This window comes from Sceloporus undulatus, chromosome 4, assembly GCF_019175285.1.
Source record: "Sceloporus undulatus isolate JIND9_A2432 ecotype Alabama chromosome 4, SceUnd_v1.1, whole genome shotgun sequence".
Taxonomy (NCBI): domain Eukaryota; kingdom Metazoa; phylum Chordata; class Lepidosauria; order Squamata; family Phrynosomatidae; genus Sceloporus; species Sceloporus undulatus.
In genome coordinates, this window is record NC_056525.1 from 61,150,843 (window position 1) to 61,173,279 (window position 22,437).

Below are 22,437 nucleotides of genomic sequence, written 5' to 3' on the forward strand. Positions count from 1 at the left end.
AACTATCTCAGCAAGCTTCAGAAACATTAAGCAGGTATCCTGTGGTGACCAATTTTCCCTAATGCTTGCCTGCTGTGTCCTACTGAGCCCAGGGATTGTGAGATTCTGTCCTGAACTGCAAAGTGCAAAAACTGAAACAGAAAATAAAGCAGAATAAAAATAGAGTTTAAACACACACACACACACACACACACACAGAGAGAGAGAGAGAGAGAGTATCTTAAGTCAATGATTAACATCTCCAGTGTGTCAAGGCACACAAAGATAAATCCTTAACCCTACATAATACTTGTTAAAAGTTTGCAACACAATCCTGCAAACTATGAGTCCATACCATAGCGAATCCAACATCTGCTTTCTTCAAGGCTGGGCCATCATTAGTGCCATCTCCAGTCACAGCTACCACCTGTCTCTGTTCTCCAATGGTACTGTCAATAATTCCTGAAAAATTGGCTAAGTATCAGGAGAGGAAAAGCAGAGAGATCTGCCAAGCAACAAAACAGCTAACTGAAAGGCATCAGGTCAATTTCTGAAAGTAATTCAAGTGGTGGTCACCTTGAAAATCCAAATGAACTCAGGATCTTCATACCTTAATGACTGTCTCTGTGTCCACTAACAACAGGAATCTGCTCATCTATGAAGATAATTTTGTTAAACCCTTCAGTGCATCCCATCACCTTCTTAGGTACAGCTGGCAGTGAAGTATGAGGTGGCCATTTCTATTGTGATGGCCAGACCTCACAGAGTTTGTATGGCTCCCTGTTTACCACTATTTTATTGGTTATGCCTGAAAATCTTACTGTTTTGCCAAGGTTTTCATCTGTGTACTCCTTAAATAAACAACCTGTTTGTTCACTGCCTCCTTATTGTTTTCTCTCTGCTACTTTTCAAAATGTGTGTTAGACATATTGTTTTAAACTGCAAGCTGCCTCTGGGATTTTCACTTGAAACTGGGAAGGCATAATATAAATTTCCAAAACAAATACATACTGTAAGTGGCTTTGGCTGTGCAAATAGAAAGCCTTCCCCTTATTAAGGAGATAAGCCAGTTGCCAAGGGATGTTCTGCTCCCTGTGATTTCTTCCATATTCACTTCCTTGGGGGCATTTTTGGAAGCCAAGTTCTCTCAATTCCATTGACCATACCTTTCACAAGTGTGTGTTTATCTGTGGGTGAAGAACGTGCCAAGACTCGTAGTTTGGGCCAGACCTTATCCAGCTGCTCTTGCTCCACCTGCAAGACAAAACCACGAAAACACAAACCAGGCTAACCCTGTACCAGTTTCAGAACCACCACACCCAGCAGAAGTGTCAGAAGGCTCTGAGAAACCACAAGCAAGATCTCTTCACCTAAAAACAGTTTACTTAATGACTTATAAGGGAGGGCAACAAACTTTACACACAGGGAGAAATGATTGCTCTATTAATTTATATTCTGTCTTTCTCCTTGTACAGGATTCATTAGTTACACAGATCTCACATGTCAGAAGATCAATGAGTAAACATCTGTGGTTAATAGTTTCAGCATCAAAAGTCAGTCAATGACATCACCCTGCCTCCACAATAGGAGGCTACAGTAAATACTTCTAGTATTACAGAAAGACATAAGCAAGAGAAATCTTTTTCTAGCTGCTTTCTAGTTTTGAGTATTTTGGACTGGAGAGTCTCAACTATAGCTGGGTAAACTGGTTTGATAAAGCTCATAAAATTTCTGAGATAAAGGCACTTTTTCAGAAGAAAGAATGCAAGAAATATTCCTCAGTTCTAAATAGATCAACAGGACTGCAACTGGTCTCAATGATCTCACCTCTCCTTTTTCATTGCGAATGAGCCGATTGAACTCCTTTCCTTCCAAGCACAAGAAGTCTTCCCCGGGCAGCAAGATCCCACACTTGGTTGCAATGGCACGTGCTGTGTTGATGTTGTCACCTGTCACCATCCTGACAGTAATACCAGCACGTTGGCACTTCAGAATGGCATCAGGCACCTATTGGAGAACAATGAGACACAGAGGTCAGAAAGCTAGGAAGCAAAAGTTACGAGACAGCAGAAAATGACGCAAAAGCTTACAAGAAGGGGAGGTAAGGAAAAACAAACTACTATCCAATATACTAATAGCAAGCTAATTCTTGAAGCATGGTTCCTTATAGAATCAAAACAGTATTGCCCATGAACAAGAAAAAGGTATTAGAAGACTTGAGGAAAACCTATATTTGCAGAAGTAATAATAATAAAAATCTTTAGGTTTTTAATAAAATGCTAACAGGGCAGCCCCCTCCCCAATCCCAAACAGTACAATAATGACATAGCATGTTCACTGGTCATGGGATACTGGTGGCTGACTGGAAGTCAGGGATAAGGCATGTAACTAGGCATCCAGAAAGCGTGTTTAGATTTCTGGTACACTGAAGAGGAGTACTTCACACTTCAACATTTTAATATAGGCTTCCCTTTTCTGGAAATTGAAAATCATGAGTCAACATGGTGTGCTTGGTCATAATGTTGGACTACAACAGGATAAGAATCACATTACCCTTCAGATGTTATCAGATCTCACATCCTATCAGCACTAGCCAGTATAGTCAATAGTGAAGAAAACTGGAAGTTGCAGTTTGACAAACTCCAGAGCAATGTATGACACCTAGACTAGAAAGATTGTTCTTCAAATCTTTAATTGGCCATGCAGTTCATTGGGTGAACTTGGACTACTATTTTCTCACAAACTAACTTCCCCTTCACAGAGTTGATGTGAAGGCAAACTAGATGTGGGGAAAACATCTTTAGACTAAGTGGAGATTTAGATGTAATAAACAAAGCAAAAAAGTAAACACTGAAAAATAATTGACCCAAATGGAGATTTTTAAAAAAATCAAAATACTTGTTTAAAATGTATCCTTCATTACAGCAGACCCACAGGATTCTCAATACAGACTGATGGCAACCAAAAATGATATAAATAGTTACTGTCTGTGGATCTTGTTTCTAAAAAGGACAATATTCTGAGTTTCTCCAGTACCAAATGCAAATAATGTAGTTCATTGTTTATGCTAGGAAAATCTAATTGTGTGTATGTCACTACTTAAATGAAGTTTTTCTAATACTGTGTACTGACATGCCATCATAAGAGACAAGACCAATGCTTTCACTGACAAGTAGGGAAAATTTCAACAACAAGCAAAGCAAAGTAAAATGCTGGGTGCAGATAGTTATGAATAGTGCCAGTATAGCAAAAGTACCCAAGCAGTATCTGGTATACTGGATGTACATCGATTCTGCTTCTTTTATTCTGCAGGCCTTGTGAAATATATATCCTTACTTCCCTACTCAGTAATGTTTGAACTTGTAAGTTTCCGAAATGAATCCCTCCACAGAAAGAGATGCCTTTAAGCTGCCTGTTGACTTACAGTAACTCCATGAATTTCATAGGGTTTTCTCTTAGGCAATTAATACTCAGAGGTGGTTTGCCACTGTCTTTCTCTGAATAGCATTCCTCCTATAGCATTTGTTATTCCATGATGGTCTTCCTTCTACCTGCTAACCAGGCATGACCCTGCTCAGCTTCTGAGATCAGCCTTCAAAATGAATATTTTAATTCAGCAACAGCAGCTACCCTCCAACAATCACTGGGGGGCACACTGTTTCAAATGCCAGAAAACTTACATGCAAGATAATACATATGTTGGGAGGTGGAGTCAACTGTGACTTTCCAGGACATGGAATATCTTTGTAACCAGGCAAGTAATTTGTGCTGAGCAATTTCTGGTACCACTTTAGAGAAATGTAACCCTAAATGATGCAGTGCGACTAAGGTATCTCTGGTGCCAAGATATATGGCCATCCCACAGCAGGAGCATGTTTTTTTTTTTAAATCATCATTCTTACCACATCACATCTTGGCACCAGAGATACCTCAGTCGCACTGCATCATCTGTGATGTGCCAGGGCAGCCAAAATGATAAACAGGGCAAGGTGGAAGATTGACCTGTTTCTCTATGAGTCTTCCACCTTGCCCTGTTTATCATGTTGACTGTCCTGGCACATCACTGCTCTAATAGATTTATCTTGCAGAGAGCAAGCCTGAGTAGGGAGGGAGACTTTATGAAGAAATCAACAAACTGAATTACAGTCTCCAGAGCCAGTGCATGTAAGGCATCTGTGAAGCCACGTCGAAGCCCAGATATTCTGACATCTAATTAAGGAAAGATGCATGCAGGGAGGGCAGGCTGCAGTTTTGAAATGTAATAATGAGATAGGCATGGGGCTGTTTATTGTATTAGGCCAGTTGTCTGCTTGTCACCCCTGTAGGAAACAATGAGAGAAAAAGTGTGGGAGGTGGGAAGGAGGAGGGTGATGAGGTGGTGATTGGTTGGGAATAAAAGTGTAACTTCTCTTAGTAACCTTCGCTTTCTATCATAATCTCTGCTGTTGCATTTTGGTGTTGAATTTGTGAATTAAGGTTGCCACATTCAGAGAAAAGGATACCCTTTAACAGCTATAGAGAGGACTGAAAGCTGACATTTGCCATGTTTCCTGACACTGCAGCACTACAGCAGGAGAAGCTGCAATTATCAAAGTTCTCTCCTCCAGGCAAATCTTCAACAAGGTTATCAGCTCCTTTCCTGACATTTCCTAATACTATTTACAGCTGTGCAGTAGGGTATACTTCCCCCCTTGCTACCAAAAATCCATGAAAGAAATTTAGGAAAGAAAAAACTGTGTACCTGGACTACCCTGCTGCCTGAAGAGTGCAGTTACCCCTAACCTCTTGTGGAGAACGTAGCAATACGGGCTGTAAAAGTGATGCTCAAAAAATTTATGGGCGTTATGTATTCAATGGCACAAGAGAAGGAGTAAGGAAACAAACAATAAGCTAAATCTGGAGACCAGAGACATGATAAAAAAAAGAGGAAACAAGATGATAGACAGACAATGTAAGAGTAAAGGTATCATATGCAATAAAAATCACAGTTGATGATCCAAATAGGAAGAGCAAATGACTAAAATAAAAGATGTAACATAGCAAGTGGGAATCAGAAAGGGGAAGGGCATCATCAATAGATGTCAATGGGAACATGGTTTGGAAAAGGCCACATCATAGATGAATGAGAGTTGGAGATGAAAGAGCTGGCTAGAAAAAAGAACTTACAGAATCAAAATGAGATTCAATATGGAGAGGAAAAGAACATGATATATAAAAGTGTATAATTATGGTGATCATGGCTGGAAGTAAATGCTAGGCATTCACAAAAAAAGAGAGCATTCCTGTTACCTCTGGCCGAACAGGGTCTTCAATGCCAACCACACAGATGCAGGTAAGGTCAGACAGAATCTCATTTTCAGCATCCCAATCAGGCTCAACGCCGGCAGGGAATTCCCGGTAGGCTAGACAAATGGTGCGCAGCCCTTGACAAGCCATTGGCTCAATCACTTTTTTCACCATTTCATCTCGATCCTTCACCTTAAAGATTCGGGGTTCCCCATTCTTGTCCAAGATCTTTGTGCATCTGTATCAAGAGAAAATGCAGACAAAGGAATGAGCATGTTTATCAGCGGCTGTGTTCCCCCAAGCAAAGGCAACAGCTTTAATACTTGTATATGGTTAACTATACAGGAATATTTTACTGACTGTATATGCACATATTAACTAATAGAAATATTTATCCACACTTTCCTCAAAAGATGGATTGCATTCAGGGTTCTCTGAACTGCTGTGGTCCTGGATCATCCAGAAGCTTTCTCTAATGTCATTAAATGGGGAGAACCATGGCCACTTCTGTTTTTTGGTATGTAGGACCACAGTGAGACCTGAATGTTGCCTATCCTTGCACTAAACTGTCTTTCTTTTCCCTCCTCTGTGGCAAGAAAGGCATTCTCAGAAAATGGAAAGAGGAGCCTATCCACTGACAGCCCTCACACAAACAATCAAAATGAACAATTAACAAGAAGGAATACACTGCCCTTCTTCAATGGAGGCTGTATAATTGCTTCTTCTTAATCTCAGTAAAGACAATACAAGCATCAAGTTAAGGGCTTGATGAACTGCAAACATGGATAGTAAAGGATCTAGAGGTGACCAATACACCTGTATACCTGCAAGCATATAGGTTGTCTGCAGAAGACAGCAATCCTTAGTTGACTTAGGCATCATATATAAAAAAAGAGGGAATGCAAATTATTACAACAGTAGGCCCTTGGTATCCACTGAAGTTTGATTCCAGAACACCCCCCCCCGGGATACCAAAACCCATGGATGCTTAAGTCCCATTAAATACAATGGTATAGTAAAGTGGTGCCCCTTACATAAAATGGCAAAATCAAGGTGAGCTTTTTGGAATTTATATTTTTTAAAACTTGTTTTCAAGCCATGGATTGTTGAATTTGTGGATAAGGAATCCATGGATATGGTGGACTGACTGTATGTATAAATACATCTGCCATATATTTGGAATGGAGCAGATAAAGATACCTACATCTATTTGCAGCAAAGACAGAATAAAAACTGACTCTAGAGATGCATTAGCAGATATCTTCTTCCTAACAGATGGAATAGAAAGTACCCCAGGGTACTGGGCTACTGGAATGCAACAAATAGGAAGAAGAAATAGAACATCTTAGTTCTTTTTTAAAGCCATGCTTTGAGGAGTTCAGAAATTCCAGTCCCATACCCATGGCTAGGAATTTCATCCTGTCCAAATCTGCCCAATCTCTATGACAGGATGGGGAAAATGTGGTCCACAGCCCACATGCATCCTGAAAATTCAACGTTTGTTTAGCTTTTGTAGCTGTTGAGGCCAACTGGAGCCCCCCAAACCCTTTCCAACCACCCCAAATTTAAATTTGGCAGTGATTTTTTTTAGTGGCCCCCAAATTAATTATTAGAACATGTGGCTATAGCCCACAAAGGGGAGTGAAATGGGCCCATGTCACTTATCCAATTGCCTACCCCTGCTCTATGACTTTCTTTATCAGTGAGGTGAGTAGAAAAGAGTTTTTTGGCTGTGGATATGACAATCAACAGAGTAAATTATCAGAAAGAAAGACTGCTTTGTGGACAGAATCAGAGAGTGAAAGGATATCTCAAAGCAAGATAAATCCATTTTTAAACAGCATGCATCACTGAATACAACAGGCAGTAGAATGTACTAAGTATTTGTCATTTCAAAACCACAGAAATCCAACGGTTATTAAAACACTGTTAGGCCAATGTAAACACAATAAAGCAGAAGACTTCAAAATTAAGCAATTTGAGCCCTCAGTGACTAAGCAGTAACATGAGTGAAATTATGAGGAGACCCCTGCTGTGTAAAACATGGAAACAGGAAACTAATTCACATGCACTTAACTGAGTTAGAATCCAAGTCATTCATATTTTGTACAGAAACACGGAAAAGAAATTTAAAGCCCATGATTCTGTTTGATTCCATGCAAATCTCCAGCCTTATGTCCTGTTAATGAAGGGCTTATGGAAACAGCTATAGCAAGTTCCTTTGTTATTTCAGGATGTAAAACAGAATTAGGCTGCTGTTTTGGCTGAGATGTTCTGTTTAGAATATGCTTATGCATGCATGTGCATGGACACACTGGCCAATATTTTACATAAGATTTATTGTATATACAACGCGCCTACTCCATATGCGGGCACATCATACTTAGCTTCTGGTTTATGCAGAAGCCGTGTTGTAATCAATTCAATGGCATGTGTATCCATGGTGTGCACCGCCGTCACAAGCACAAGCCCCATTCTATTGAATGGGGCTTGAACTTACATGGTATTTGACTTACATGGGGTGGGGGGTGGGGGGTGGGTCCGGAACGGATCCCCGCATAAGGCAAGGCTCCACTGTACTTAACTACATGTTGACCTCATGTATAAGTCAACGATAGGTTTTGGGGCCAAAATTAGTGATTTTGATTTGACCCATGGATAAGCCGAGGGTAATATTTAGGGGCATGTAATAAAGGATGTAAAGGATTATGCAAAAGAAAGCAATGTCAAAGAACACTGTTTGTGCTCATACTAAAGGCTGGATGGATGAGATAATGGGGGGGGCAGTGCTTCCAGAACAAATTATGTTCTTGCCTTTCACCAGAGTATGTTTCCTTTTTTTAAAAGAAGTTTTAAAGTATAGTACCGTATTTTCCGGCATATAAGACGACCCCAACTTTTTCAGTTAAAATATAGAGTTTGAGATATACTCACTGTATAAGACTACCCCTCTTCCAACACACACCAAATAAAAATTAAAAAAAAACATCAGATTTGATTTCAATATGGTAATTTTAATTCAAATGCTTATGACATGCAGGTATTTAGCAGGAAACCTTGTTGTATACAAAGCCTGCTTGGACTGGTCAGCTCTCTCTGCCTGCCCAGCCCTCCCTGTCTCCAAGACTATCAGAGCAGTAGCTGCTTTCATACAATCGTTGCATACGACGGGGATGTACCCGTGGCCGTTTTTGAGCTTCCCCACCATATGCGGCAACCGCAGATTCTCCAGTCTGCCCTATAAGATGACACCCAGCATATAAGACGACCCCCGACTTTTGAGATTTTCCTGGGTTAAAAAGTAGTCTTAAATGCCAGAAAATACAGTACATACATTGCCCCGTGGATTAGTTGACATAGGTTTTTGGGATAAATTTTTTGACTAAAATTTGTAGACTTATACATGAGTATATACAGTACATCTCCTCAGAAGAACAGAGTGGTGAAGGATGAAATCTGTCCATCTCAAATTTGTAACAGGAGTGAGCCTTTTTTTTACCATGCACCCATTTTCATCCCCCTGCCCAACTTCTCATTCTAATCAATTTATGTAGGGAATGAACGGAAAAGAGAAGCGAAAATAACTGGCTCTAGTTCTCTAAAGGGACAAACTAGGCACGACACCATTCACACAACTAGCAATGGCACAGTGTGCCCCTTTTTTACGCAGGGGATCCATTCCGGACCAACCCGAGTTAAAAAAAACCATGTATGCTCGAGCCCCATTGAATGTAATCTAATGTAATCTAAATGGAACACGGCACCCCTTGTGCCCAGTGCTCTCCCACACGTATGCTGAAAGCCGAGTATAGTGCATCCACGTATGATGTGGGCACACTGTATAATGGTTTCTTTTTGTTAAAAAAAGCACAATGTGAAAGAGGCTGTGTTTTGCTCATGAGGCTCGCAGGACAGTTGTGAATGCTGGCATGCATTTATGTATTTGCATATGAGTAAGTGAAAACACTCCGCCCCCCAACAATTTTTTGTGGTTTTTTCCAGCTATGTGGCCATGTTCTAGAAGAGTTTATTTGTGATGTTTCGCCAGCATATGTTGCTGGCATCTTCAGATAATGCTGGCATTCTTCCATGCCAGCATTCTCTGAAGATGCCAGGCACAGATGCTGGCAAAACTTCACGAATAAACTCTTCTAGAACATGGCCACATAGCCCGAAAAATCCACAAAAAAACTATGGATGCTGGCCATGAAAGCCATCAACTTCACTCCCCCCAATGCCGGCATTCTTCCTTATAGCTCAGAACCGAAGAGCTAGTTTGCACTGTTCAGAAAGCATCTATTTGCCCCAAATGGAAGCATTCTTTCCGATGCAAATATGAAGTGCATCCCATGATTTGGGACAACAATGAGAAGAGAGTAACAAAGAATTAAAGTCCTTGAACCTCTCAATCAGAATCCCAATCTGGATAAGGCCCCCTTGCCTGTCACCTAATTGCTAACTATGTGAATGCCATCAGGGCTTGTTTGGTTTTCAGTTTTCAAAGTATTTGTTCAGACATTCCATTTCCAATGGGAACTTGCTGTATCTTCTAGAGTTCATGGTGACAATTCAGAAATAGCTTTGGAAACAGACCATTGTGTTAACCTTGGCTGCTGTTTTCACTCCCCGATCTCTACTCCCTGCTCCCACAACTTGGTAAATGTGGGAAAGTGCCGATGAAATGGCTCATGTCAAGCCATTAGAAGTCTAAGTGACTTTTTGGTGAGTTATGGACTCAACTCATAATGAGTGAGAGACTTTTAAATAGAGAAGTTAATTTCAGATTCTAGGTGGTGATTGGGAATGTTTAGTGCAGAGATATCTATAAAAGGTAAAGCAAATTACAAAATGCATGTTAACATCGTGTTATTAAAGGTTGAGTCTCCTGTATCTGGAATTCCAAATACCTCTGCTTTTTGATGGTTCACAAACTTTGTTTCATGCACAAAATTATTAAAAAATATTATATAAATTTACCTTCAGGCTATGTGTATAAAGTGAATATGAAACTTAAATTATTGTTGTGTTTGGACTTGGATCCCATCTCCAGATATCTCATTATGTATGTCTATGCAAATACAGGTATTCCAAAATCCAAAATATCTGAAATCTAAAACACCTCTTGTCCAAGCATTTTAGAAACTCAAGCTGCACAATCATTTCTCATTTTAATCCAAATAATTAGCCTATCCCTGGACATTTTCACAATTTGTGGGAGATGTTCTCCCAAGAATCAGCATGAGAGGAAACCACATATAGATGGCCAGTTGGGTTCACATTGCTCAGGTTGCTACCACATGTTCTTTAAGACTACAAATTCTACATCATTTCCTTAAAGTGGCTGTTTCTTAGGAGAATTTCCTCTATTTACAGCAATCACCATTGCAATGTCATACAGATGCCCTAGAATGGATTCACAAGTGTCAAGTGGCTGAATGAAGAAACATACATTTTTAAAAAAATCATGAAATGGCCCAGGAGCTATTAGGAGACAAGTTAATTACTTGCGCAGTAGGATTTCGGAAGCTCCTTTGCTGTACATACGGAAGCCCCCATCTGGATTCTTCAACACAGTACTCATGGACTTGCGGACTGAATTAAAAGTGTAGACCTTGTAAAGCTTTTCCTCGGGCACTTCATTACGAACAGCTTGATAATCCTGTTTCAAGTCCAGCACAAAGCCCAGAAGTGCACATTCTGTCTTGTTTCCAACTTGACGGGGTAGACCTCCTTCTTTTTCTGGTGGCTAAATTTTCCCAAATAAAGGTAAAATGAGAAATTAATGGTATAGAACATGTAAAGAGCCTTAACTTATTATAGCCAGATGACTGCAAAGTGGAAAAAAGTCAACATGGAAAACCCTCCCCATAGATTATATGGTGCAATCAGTAGAACACTGGGTGAGAATCAGGAAGAGCTGTGTTCCAGTCTTCGAATCATAGAGTTAGAAGAGACCATAAAGGTTATCCAGTTCAACACCCTGCCATGTAGGAACTCACAATCAAAGCACCTCTAATACATGGCCATCCAGCCTCTGTTTAAAGACCTCCAAAGAAGGAGACAACGGTAGTGATTCTACCGTTGAACAGCTCTTACTGTCAGGAGGTTCCTCCTAATGTTGAGCTGGAATCTCTTTTCCTGTAGTTTGCATCCATTGTTCCAGGTCCTATTCTCTGGAGCAGCAGAAAACAAGCTTGCTCCCTCCTCAATATGACATCCCTTCAAATATTCATACAGGACTATCATAGCATCTCTTAACTGTCTTTTCTCCAGGCTAAACATACCCAGTTCCCTTGAAACTCACTGGGTGAACAGTGAGTCACTGGGTGAACAGCCATTCAAAATTACTCACACTTCATTGAGAAGATAAAATCTCACTAAGTATATAGTTTACTAAATTCTAAGAAACCTGCTGGATCAAGTTAAAGAACTATTTAGTTCAGCATTCCATTTCCTATAATGCCCAATAAGATGCCCACAATGGCAGGACACAATGGCAACAGCTGTTTCCTACTATTTTACCTGAATGAATGGTATTCAGAGGCAAGCTGTTTCTGATCCTCAAGGTAGGATACAGTGGACTCTTATTATACACTGGGGTTTGGTTCCAAGATCCCTCGTGTATAACAAAAATCCGTGTATGCTCAAGTCCCATTAAATACAATGACATAGCAAAATGGTGTCCCTTATAAAAAAAATGGAAAGTCAAGGTTTGATATTTGAAATTTATACTTTTGTTGAACATTTTCAAACTATGTATGCTTGAATCCGTGTATAAAAAAATCCGTGTATAAGAAGGGCCGACTGTACATCCATCATAATGCGATGTCTATATTACTATCCTTAAATAGGTTTAATCTTCTTTTAAAGCAGGAGTGGGCATCCTGTAGCTCTCCAGATGTTGTTGGACTACAACTCCCATCAGCCCCACAACAGCCTTTACTGAGAAATTATGAGTTGAAACCCAACAATATCTGGAAGGTCACATTTGCCCATTCCTGTTTTAAAACCATGTAGGCTGATAGCTGTAGCCACACCTTATAGTAACAAATCCCAGCACTAGTTTCAGAGCCACGCTAATTGTTCAATATGTCTTTCTTTTAGTGTCCATTAGGGATACCTCCCTCTGCAAATACCAGTTGCAAAAGAGGGTTGTTGTTTTTCCCTAGCACCAAAGTAGGAGAGAAAAGAATTACACTCCTCCTCCACACCTGCTGCAATCTTGATAACTATCAGCCTCTCTCATCATTTTTTAAAATTCTGCATGTTAAATGTAAAAATGCATTTAACATCTCGTACTGTGTGACAATGACTCTGAGCTCTGTAGTGGAAAAACATAATAAAGTAACAATGTAATGAAAAGCATCTAGATTTGTCAGTACGAAGCATATATTGCTAATGGGTGGAATTTTAAAGGTAAAATGACACTAAGTTGTTGGCTTTTTTAAGTCCAAAGCCAGTTAGTTGGATGGGTGTTATTTTTATCTTTCAGAAGTCAAAGTCTTAATCTCTTTAAGCTTTAGTTCCTACCTGTGAAAGAGGATATTAGCAGAATTTCTTTACCTGTCAGATTTGTCAAGTAGAGGGTTCTTCTGATCTCAAACTGACTGGTGCGTATACAGATCCTTGCTTGTCAGTTCCAGATCAGAGGAGCCACCAGTTCAGCTGTTCCCAACTTCACAGGGAAGCTTTGGAGGTTTACATATGGACAGTTTGAACAGAGCTGCACCAGAACTTGGAAATTTGCTTTTAAAATGTAATTGATTATCATTACAGTTCCAAGGCCAATATACTGTAGTTCAAAGGTTCAAAAAAAGTAGTTAGTTGTCTTCATGGCTACAGTTTAAAAAATAATTCCTTATTTTTTGTATCTTAAAACTTAAGAAATAGTTGCTTTAAAAAATACGCAAACAAGTTTGAATGCCACAAGCTGCTTGCCTGTGTTACATTCACCTTATTGCTGCTTTAGCACTCACAACAGGGCAAGAGGAACAGCACATGCCAGCATTTAAACCACTCACACCTCCTCCACTGTTTAGTGAGGCCACACCCTGTTAAACATAAAACATTAAGTGTTGCACTGCAAGAAGAGTGACATTACTGTTTATAAAGCTGCAATTTAAAAGGTCAGGTAGTTATACAATCTAATGTAATAATACATGTTGGTCACTGGGAAAAGAATGAATTAAAATAAAAATAAGTGGTATTTTATAACTGGTTACGGTACTTTACTGGTTAAATAACTGATAATATATAACTAGTATAGACATTCCTTCTACATTTGGAAGGAAAGACCATTTTGTTAACAAATGGAGGGTACTATGTGTTTTCCACAGTGCATATATAAACTGAGCAGACAATATATGTAACTTGCAGCCAAGTGCAATAATAGACCCCTATCATTCAGCATATGCTGCTTTTCCCAAAAGAGGGATTAATTTGGTTTGAAGTTTCCTTGAGCAAGACACATGCATATTAAAACTTCATGACAAGTGACTTGCTCTCCTTCCATGGAGTGCATTGTGGCTTTTCTTCACAGAATATTCTCCAAATCAGAGACCTAGTAAGTTCATATATACATTTACCCAGCTGAGAAACACATACCTATGAACAAGGATGGAGTGGGCATGTGCAAGCATCTGGCCTTTTAAAAACAGTAGATACAGTATGATTGAGGAATAACCCACTGTGAGCAGGTGCCCAACTCACTACTGCAGCTCAAGCCTTTCCAACCTATTCTGTGCCAAGAAACTAAGGTATCACTGTAGTTGGTAGGCACCAACAGGACAGCAGGTACCAGAGATGGGGAAAACCTAGCAGTCTCTTCCTCAACTTTCTGTCTGTTTGCTACCAGTTTAGTGGCAGGGTTGTCATGCCAGAAGCATCCTGGCTTTTCAGATAGTCAGGAGGTGGAGAAGAGGCCTGGAGGGGCTGTTATGACTTCAAAGAAACTGTCTCCAGAGAACTCCCTGGCCTGCTAAGGCTAATTTTGTCCATTTGGAGACAGAGTAACAAGGCAGCAATGAGTACTGGACTTTTTAAAACATTCTTCTTAACACATTGAAATAGTTGTAGGCAACCTGATGCCCTCCAGATGTTTTGGACTCTTACTTCACGGTCAGGAACTTATGGAATTGTTATCCAAAACATCTCAATAGCACCATGTTGTCCACTACTGCTTTAAAGAAACACTTGAATGGTACAGATTTGTTTTTAGGGAAAATGCAAAGATCACACCAAGTAAGTCCTGTGTAGGCCCTGATTTATACCTATGACAGAATGCCTGACCTTACACACAGAAGCTTATACTGTATACACAGAGGAATGTGAGTGTGTCCAGTCCTTCTGCCACAGAATGGAAATCCTCAGGTTCTGAGCATGCAACTAATCTCACTGAAATCCTAGCAGACTGAAGAAAGTTTCAGATTCTAGCTCTTTGATAATAAAGTAACTGTGACTCACCAAAATTTTAGAGGTGTATGCAGAGTTTATTGCAACACCATTGACAATGAGATCCAGAATCTTGGGCAGAATGGCTTCTGGGTCAGGGATCTGTCGATAGTGGGTGTCACCCACATACGCTTGCACCACCGTCATACGATTCATGGTCAGAGTACCTGTCTTGTCTGAGCAGATAGCAGTGGCATTGCCCATTGTCTCACAAGCATCCAGGTGACGAACCAGATTGTTATCTTTCATCATTTTCTGTGTAAGAAAAATACAACAATTACTGAGAATAGCAGTAGGAGACACAGTAGGAGAAAGGCTCATACATCAGTAGAACATGGATCTTCCTAGAACAGAAAAGACATAAAAACTAGGGGCTTGGCTTCTTTGCAAATCTGCTTCATTAGAAATCATTTAGCTTATTTTAAAAAACACCCCTAGTTCCAGTCTTCAGTAGTGTTCCCAAAAGCTCCATTTCTATGATGTAAGATCTTAGAGGCTACATGAAAATAAAAACAGTAGGAGAAGTAAACAGATATAAATTAAGTCCATCTAATTCTTCAGCCCTTGGAATGGTGGCTGACATAATTTTTGAGCACTGAGGTTCATGTGTCAGCCTCTTCTACTTGGATCAGTTTTAATCTTTTCTTCATATATATCTAGCCACAAAAAGTGCAGATACACAGGCCTCAAAATAGGGGAAATTTGACAAATTCTGTTTTTGTGAATTCTAATGAGAACTGACCTGATCCACACCTCTCAGACTAATGTGCAGATTGGAATATGCTCATCAGTCAGATTTTCCACTTCTCCAAATGTTCTGCCACAGTTCTTGGCTCAAAATAGGACCAAATTAATATTAAGAGAGGCAGTTTAGGAAAAAAACACATATAGAAATGGGTAGTTTGAAACAAATGTTAAAATATGTATCTGAATCAATATTTGTATTTTAAAGATTCATGCATGCTTTTTTTAAAAAAATGAATTGCACATTACTACAGAAACAGAATTATCTCTAATGAACACACATAAAATTATCCAGATTGGATACAGTACTGATCTGACCAGGATCAGCTCTCTTATTAGGAAGAGTGAGCCAGCTTCAGGCTACAGATACTGGGCAGTGGAGAGTGACAGAGGACAGTACTGTAAAGTTGTAGACTCTAAGCTCATTTGCTGCCCCCCACATGTGGCAGAGGCAACCAGTGTGAAGGAAGATTCAAGCCTTGTCTACATGGGTGATTTACCCTGAATTCCACCCAGGCTCACTGTGTCCTGCTTTTACAATGCAGGGTCAAAATCCCAAAATGGGTCCTGACTGTCTTCACAACACCTGTACCTGATTTGGGGCTTCTTTCCTCTAATCCACATTTAAAGAACTCACAATTTGCTGCAGGTTTTCAGAGGATTTTTAGCAAGAATGTCAGTTACCTTTTCATTCATGCTCCCCATTCATCATTGGGTGCTGCCACTGTGGGTGCGAGTTGCTCTGAGATCAGAATGAGGTGCTCAGTATTGATAGTGTGGCTGGGGACCTTGTTCTGACCTCAGCAGCAGCACCAGACAAAGAGTGGGGGCCACATGGGAAAGCAGCCACCCACCAACCCTGTGGAAAGCCTGCAAGATAAAGGGGATTTTTTTTCGGGGGGGGGGGGATTCAAAATCTGAATCTGCTCATCTACCAATCTACCAATGGTCCTTTCCCCAAAGAAAAAGGCATCTACTTGTCACTCTCTCACTGTTTTTGCAAGCTCAAATCTCACATTTCTTTTCTAAAGAAGAAAGAAAGATGGGTAGATAGGACAGATGGGGAGAAAGTTGCAAAATTTTCTATCCTGAACCTATCCCTCCCCACAGTTTATTTCAAGTCCAGAATATCCTCTGAATTCCACTTTCTCACCTTCACAGAGTAAGCCAAAGAGATTGTGACTGCCAGGGGCAAGCCCTCAGGCACAGCGACCACAAGCACAGTGACACCAATGATGAAGAACTTAACAAAATATTGGATGTAAATGGGGGTACATTCAGCCAGCCATGCCCTTCCTTGAATCCCAAAGGTGTCGATCACAAAATACAACATCAGGATAATCACTGTGATAGCTGACATGATCAGTCCTGAGGAAGAGAAAGGGGGAGAAAAACTAAATGATGTTGACCAGGCTTCCAACACATCACAGGACTAACAGCACCACAGCCACAAAAGAAGGAAGTCTACAGGTCTTACTGGTTAGACTAGTTTTCCTCAACCTGATGTTGTCCACATGTTGTGGACTTCAGCGCTCATCACTCTCAGTTAACATTGTTAACAATGAAGGATCATAGAAGATGAAATTTCATGGGAGGGCACCAGGTTGGGAAAAGTAGAGACAGAGCTTAATAGGAGATTCACATTCGCTTTCAAATGGAACAGAACCAGTCTTCTTTCTCAGGAACTATATTTTTTATTGTTAAAATAAATTTATACAATGTATGGTATACTCTACATTATTTAATCTACATTACATATATATATATATCACTGAGGTATATTTCTTTCTCTTCTAAATGACCTTCTACAGTAGATAGTTACATAAAGATATATCTTCCTTGACATTTTTCCATTTATTTTATATTATTTATATTATTTCAGAACCATATTATCTATATGAATTCTTTCTTATATATTATATATTCTCAAAAATATACATCCACCATCATCCTGCATCTCCCATCATCCACAGGGAAAGAAAGGCAACCCAACTCCATCAGGCCTTGCCTGAAAGAAGAGCACCCCCCTTCCATCCACCATCATCCAGAGCGAGAGAAATGCAAGCCATCCAGCCTGGAGGGAGTGAAATGGCAGGCCCAACACCATTGGGCCTACCCTTAAGAAACAGAGCCCTCCCTTCGGTCCATCTGCCTTGGTCCAGGCCTCAGAGGGAGAGATGAACTCCAGGACCTGATCCCCTTCCCCACCACCATTCCCTACACCTTTTGTTTCGTGTCTTTTTAGATTGTAAGCCTGAGGGCAGGGAACCGTCTTATTAAAATGATTGTGAAGTTTATCACACTGGGGTTAAAACATTCCCCAGTGCGTTCTAATGTGCCCCGGCGCGGGCGCGCATGGAACGTGACGGGAATGCAATGGGGCCAAGAACCCCATTTTACTGCACACTGGAACGCCACCTTTGCTGCTGGGTGTTCCAATTGCGTTCCCGTTGCATTCCAGGAAATGCCATTTCTGAGAATGCTTTACAGTTCTCAGAAATGGCGCCCTCTGGAACGCAACAGGAATGCAATTGCAACGCCCGGCAGCAAACGCGATATTCCAGTGTGCGGTAAAATGGGGTTCTTGGCCCCATCGCGTTCCCATCATGTTCCGTGTGCACCTGTGCGCGGGCACGTTAGAACACACTGGGGAACATTTTAACCTCAGTGCGATAAACTTCTGTATGTACAGTGCTGTGTACATTTACAGATCTATAAAATAAAGGTTAATAATAATAATAATGATAAACAAATTGTTTTAATTCTAGGACCATAATTTTATTATCTTCCCCCATGTTTCCTTATATTGTTGTATCGTTTTCCCTTTATCAAACATACACAGCGCGTCCATTGTTGCCAATTCCTGAAGTTTGACTTTCCATTCCTCAGTTGAGGGTCCCTTCTCACAGTTCTACTGGCTTGCATACACAGTGCATGCCGCTGTTAACATATATATTAGTATGCTTTTTTCCTATTGATTTAGCTTCTCCTTCACTATCTCCGTTATATTTAGGAGATACTAGTTCAGATAGGAATGGTAGTTTCTTTTGCAGACTTTTTTCCATTATTTTATGTATAGTTCTCCAAAAATATTTTGCTATTCTGCACTTCAGAAACTATTTGAGAGACATACATACTACAACAGTGTGTATAGACCACGTTACACCTAAGAGAATTTGAACTGACCTTGGGACTCATTACTCAGAATATTTTGACTGCCAATACCGTAAATATCCTTTTTTTACGTTCACAGCTGCAAACAAACTACTGATATTGCAAGAGATAATTAAGTACAAACAAATGAAAAGCAAACAGTGAATTGTGCTACTGTGAGTTGTATTCATTAATTCTTCCTGTTTTAAAAAATCCCACTTAAATCTGGATTCTTAAAAAAATGGAGTGACAAGACTTTGTGGGTTCTTGGTCAGTTTAATTGACTCACACAGCTGAAAATGGAACGTTAGACTTACCTGAGATACGTCCTTCCATCAGAGAAGGTCAGAGCATCCTAACTTTGGGTGGCTCCACCCACTTTGGCTCCTGATAGGCAGAGAAGAAAGACAAAAGACCAGGGGCCTGGCCCCGCCCCCATGGGCGGAGCCGCCCGAGGAACCTCAGTCGATGACTAGCAATGATCAACCGAGGAAAAAATTAAAGATTGCCCACCCGCGCCAGTAGGCAGAAAAATACAGGGTGGGGAGGATGCTCGGACCTTCTCTGATTGAAAAGGATGTATCTCAGGTATGTCTAACGTTCCATTTCCCATCAGAGAAGGGGCCGAGCATCCTAACTTTGGGATTTAGGAAAGCCACCAAACTTTAGGGCGGGCTGGCTGGTGTGGAGGGCGATCTAGGGACAATTTGTTGTAACATCCTCTGGCCGAAGGCCACCTCAGCTGATTGGAAAAAATCCAATTTATAATGTCTGACAAATGTGGATGGTGACTTCCAGGTGGCCACTCTACAAATTTCGGCCAGGGGAGCGTTAGTGGTCAGGGCTGTTGATGTAGCTGCGCTCCTAGTTAAATGTGCAGTGATGCCTTGCGGTGGATTAAGGTTAAGAGCTTTGTAACATGCGACAATGTATTGTTTTATCCATCTTGATAGCGTGGAAGTTGACACCTTTTTTTCCCTTTGGACCTGGTCGAAAGGATATGAAGAGAGCTTCCGACTTCCTGAAGGTCAAAGTCCTCTTAATGTAAATCTTAATGGCCCTCCGGACATCTAGGGTATGCCAGATCTTATCCAAGTCTTTGGAAGGATGAAGACAGAAGGAAGGAAGCATGATGTCTTGGGATGTATGGAACACCGAATTTACCTTGGGAATGAAGGTTGGGTCAGGCCTGAGGAGAACTGAGTCAGGTCTGATTATGCATAATTCATTGTGACCAGAAAGGGCGCCGATCTCCGAAACATGCTGAGCCGACGTGAGCGCTGTGAGGATTAGCGTCTTCTAAGTGAGAAATTTGAGGGGGGGCTTCTCTCAACGGCTCAAAAGGCTGGATGGTTAGTGCCTTGAGAACCTCATGAAGGTCCCAGGAGGGGAAACAATGTTTGGTCGGCGGTGCTCTGTTAGCCACTCACTTGAGCAGTCTGCGAATTTGGGGGTGGTGGGAGATCTTGGCCGCCTCGTCAGAACGAGGGAAGCCAAGATGGACTCAATCACCTCTGGTAAGTATCCATATCCATTCAAAATGTGACGTTCAATTTCCAGGCGTGTAGCTGAAGCCAGGCTGGGTCGGGATGGTGAATCTGACCTTGAGCCAGTAGGTCTGGTCAGATGGGCAGAGGTAAACTCTGGATTGAGAGGTTGGGGATCTCCGAGAACCAAGGACGTCTGGGCCATGCCAGGGCCAACAGGATGGCCTCCGACCTGATCGACCGTAGCTTGGACAGAAACTTTGATAGGAGGGGTACCAGTGGAAAGGCGTACAGAAGACCCCTTGGCCAATGACAGTTTAGGGCGTCTATGTCTTCTGCTCCTACTGTCTGGAATCTGGAGAAGAACCTCGGGGTCATGGCATTGACCGGGGAGGCGAACAGGTCTAGTATCGGGAGTTCCAACTCTGTTGTGATGTACAGGAACATCTCCGGGTGAAGGCTCCACTCTGCCTGGTCTATGTCTGTTCAACTTAGCCAGTCCGCCTTTGAGTTCAGTTTTCACCGAAGATGTTCGGCGTCTAGAGAGAGCAAGTTGGTTTTGGCCCATGTCAGGAGCAGTCTGGCCTCCTTCATTAGAGATCTGGATCTGGTTTCGCCCTGTCGGTTGATGTGGGCCTTTGCCGTAATGTTGTCTGTCCTTATCAGAACAGCCTTGTGTAGGATCAGGTGTTGGAAGGAGTGAAGTGCCAGATGGATTGCTTGCAGCTCCAGCCAACTAATGCCGTGGGAGCGTTCTATCGGGCTCCACTTGCCCTGAGCTATGTGAGCCCCGCAATAGGCCCCCCATCACCGCAGGCTGGCATCTGTGGTGATCTGAATCTTGGGTGGCTTCCAGATGGGTCTCCCCCTGAAGATCGCCTTGGAGGTCCACCAGTGGAGTGACTGACACACCTCTGTGTTGAGAGGAACCTTCTTGGGCTTTTTGAGCACTATGGCTTGTTGGTGAGGTAGGAGAAACCAATGAAGCAGTCTGGCATGAAATCTCGCCCAAGGCAGGTAGTCGATGGTTGCAATCATGAGGCCTTGCAGATGAGCCAGGAGTTGGAGGTTGGGCTGTGATCGGGTGATGGGAAAGCCACAGTGCACGCAGCTGGCAAAGCCGGGGCTGGCCCGAGGCGAGCTCCCCTGGTGTTCTGGCCTCCTCCTCAGAAGCCATCTCGGAGAGAGCAGTAGGAGGGAGAGTTTGGTAAAGGAGAGGGAAGGAAGGGGGGGGGGTTTAAGGATAGCAAGGAGAGGAAAAAGGATTGAGGAAAGAAAAAAGATGCGCCAGACCAGTCCCAGGGAGCAGATGGAGCGAAAAACACTCTGGAGAGTAGAAGGTATGTCCTACCAGGAACAAAGCAGGAAGAAGACTGGGGTTCCTCGGGCGGCTCTGTCCATGGGGGTGGGGCCAGGGGTCTTTTGTCTTTCTTCTCTATCTCTTATCAGGAGCCGAAGTGGGCAGAGCCACCCAAAGTTAGGATGCTCGGCTCCTTCTCTGATGGGAAAGAACTGTAGTCCAAAAAGCCCCCCCCCCCAATAATTGGGGTGTTTCAGCTTAAATCTCCCTTGTGTTTGTATCTAAAACATGCTTTTCATGCCTTGCAATTAGTGTCTAGGTACCACAACCCTGTTCCTTCCTCTGAAAGGGTTCCAATTTTGGTAACATCAAAAATACATTTCAATTTACACCATTGACATTTCAAATATGGTCCATAGACCTAATCAGACATAACATGAAACCTCTTGTAATGAAACTCCTAATAGTTTCCTTCTCCCAGTTTTTAAGGGAAGAGTTGTGATGGAGAACTGTCAAAGAGAGAAAATGGGCTACTCTACCTCAGTTGCATTGTCTCCAAATAATTGAAGCAGCTTTTATCTGAGCGTTTTTTAAAAAAAACAAGTATGAAGGTTTTGCTGGATACATCTGTATTTATATCAGCCATTAAGTTATCCTTCCCCAGTCTGGCATCCTCCAGATGAGATGTGACTGTAACATTACTACTGCCAATAAGTGACCATGCCAACTAGAGATTATGGAAATTGTAATCACAACACATCTGGAGGTTATCAGGTTGAGAAAGACTGCTCTTAGGAAACCAATTCAATCATCATCATCATCATCATCAGCTCTGTTGTGGGCTAATGATTAACATTTTAAAGGGCAGTCTAAATTATACCAAATATAATGCCACGGTACTCTTTCCTTTGATTAGAGGTGTTGTTTTCCAAGTTCTCAGATAATCCCATGTACATGACAGCTCTGTACTGCAGTTGGTGAGGATGGACATGGATTCTTCAACCTACGATGCATGTGCTCTACCACTCAACTAGTCAG

General features: G+C 41.6%; 1 protein-coding gene across 3 annotated transcripts in view; it reads right to left on the bottom strand.

Moving 5' to 3' along the window:
* Window positions 1–22,437, bottom strand: part of ATP2B4 (ATPase plasma membrane Ca2+ transporting 4) — a 190,778-nt gene that overhangs the window by 20,861 nt on the left and 147,480 nt on the right. For all 3 annotated transcript variants that reach the window (XM_042463091.1, XM_042463089.1, XM_042463090.1), the window contains 7 exons: window positions 16,613–16,827; window positions 14,728–14,970; window positions 10,770–11,011; window positions 5,269–5,503; window positions 1,807–1,986; window positions 1,146–1,233; window positions 335–441 (listed from right to left, as the gene is read on the bottom strand). In XM_042463091.1, coding sequence (XP_042319025.1) covers window positions 335–441; window positions 1,146–1,233; window positions 1,807–1,986; window positions 5,269–5,503; window positions 10,770–11,011; window positions 14,728–14,970; window positions 16,613–16,827 — 1,310 coding nt within the window. The remainder of the gene's footprint in view (window positions 1–334; window positions 442–1,145; window positions 1,234–1,806; window positions 1,987–5,268; window positions 5,504–10,769; window positions 11,012–14,727; window positions 14,971–16,612; window positions 16,828–22,437) is intronic.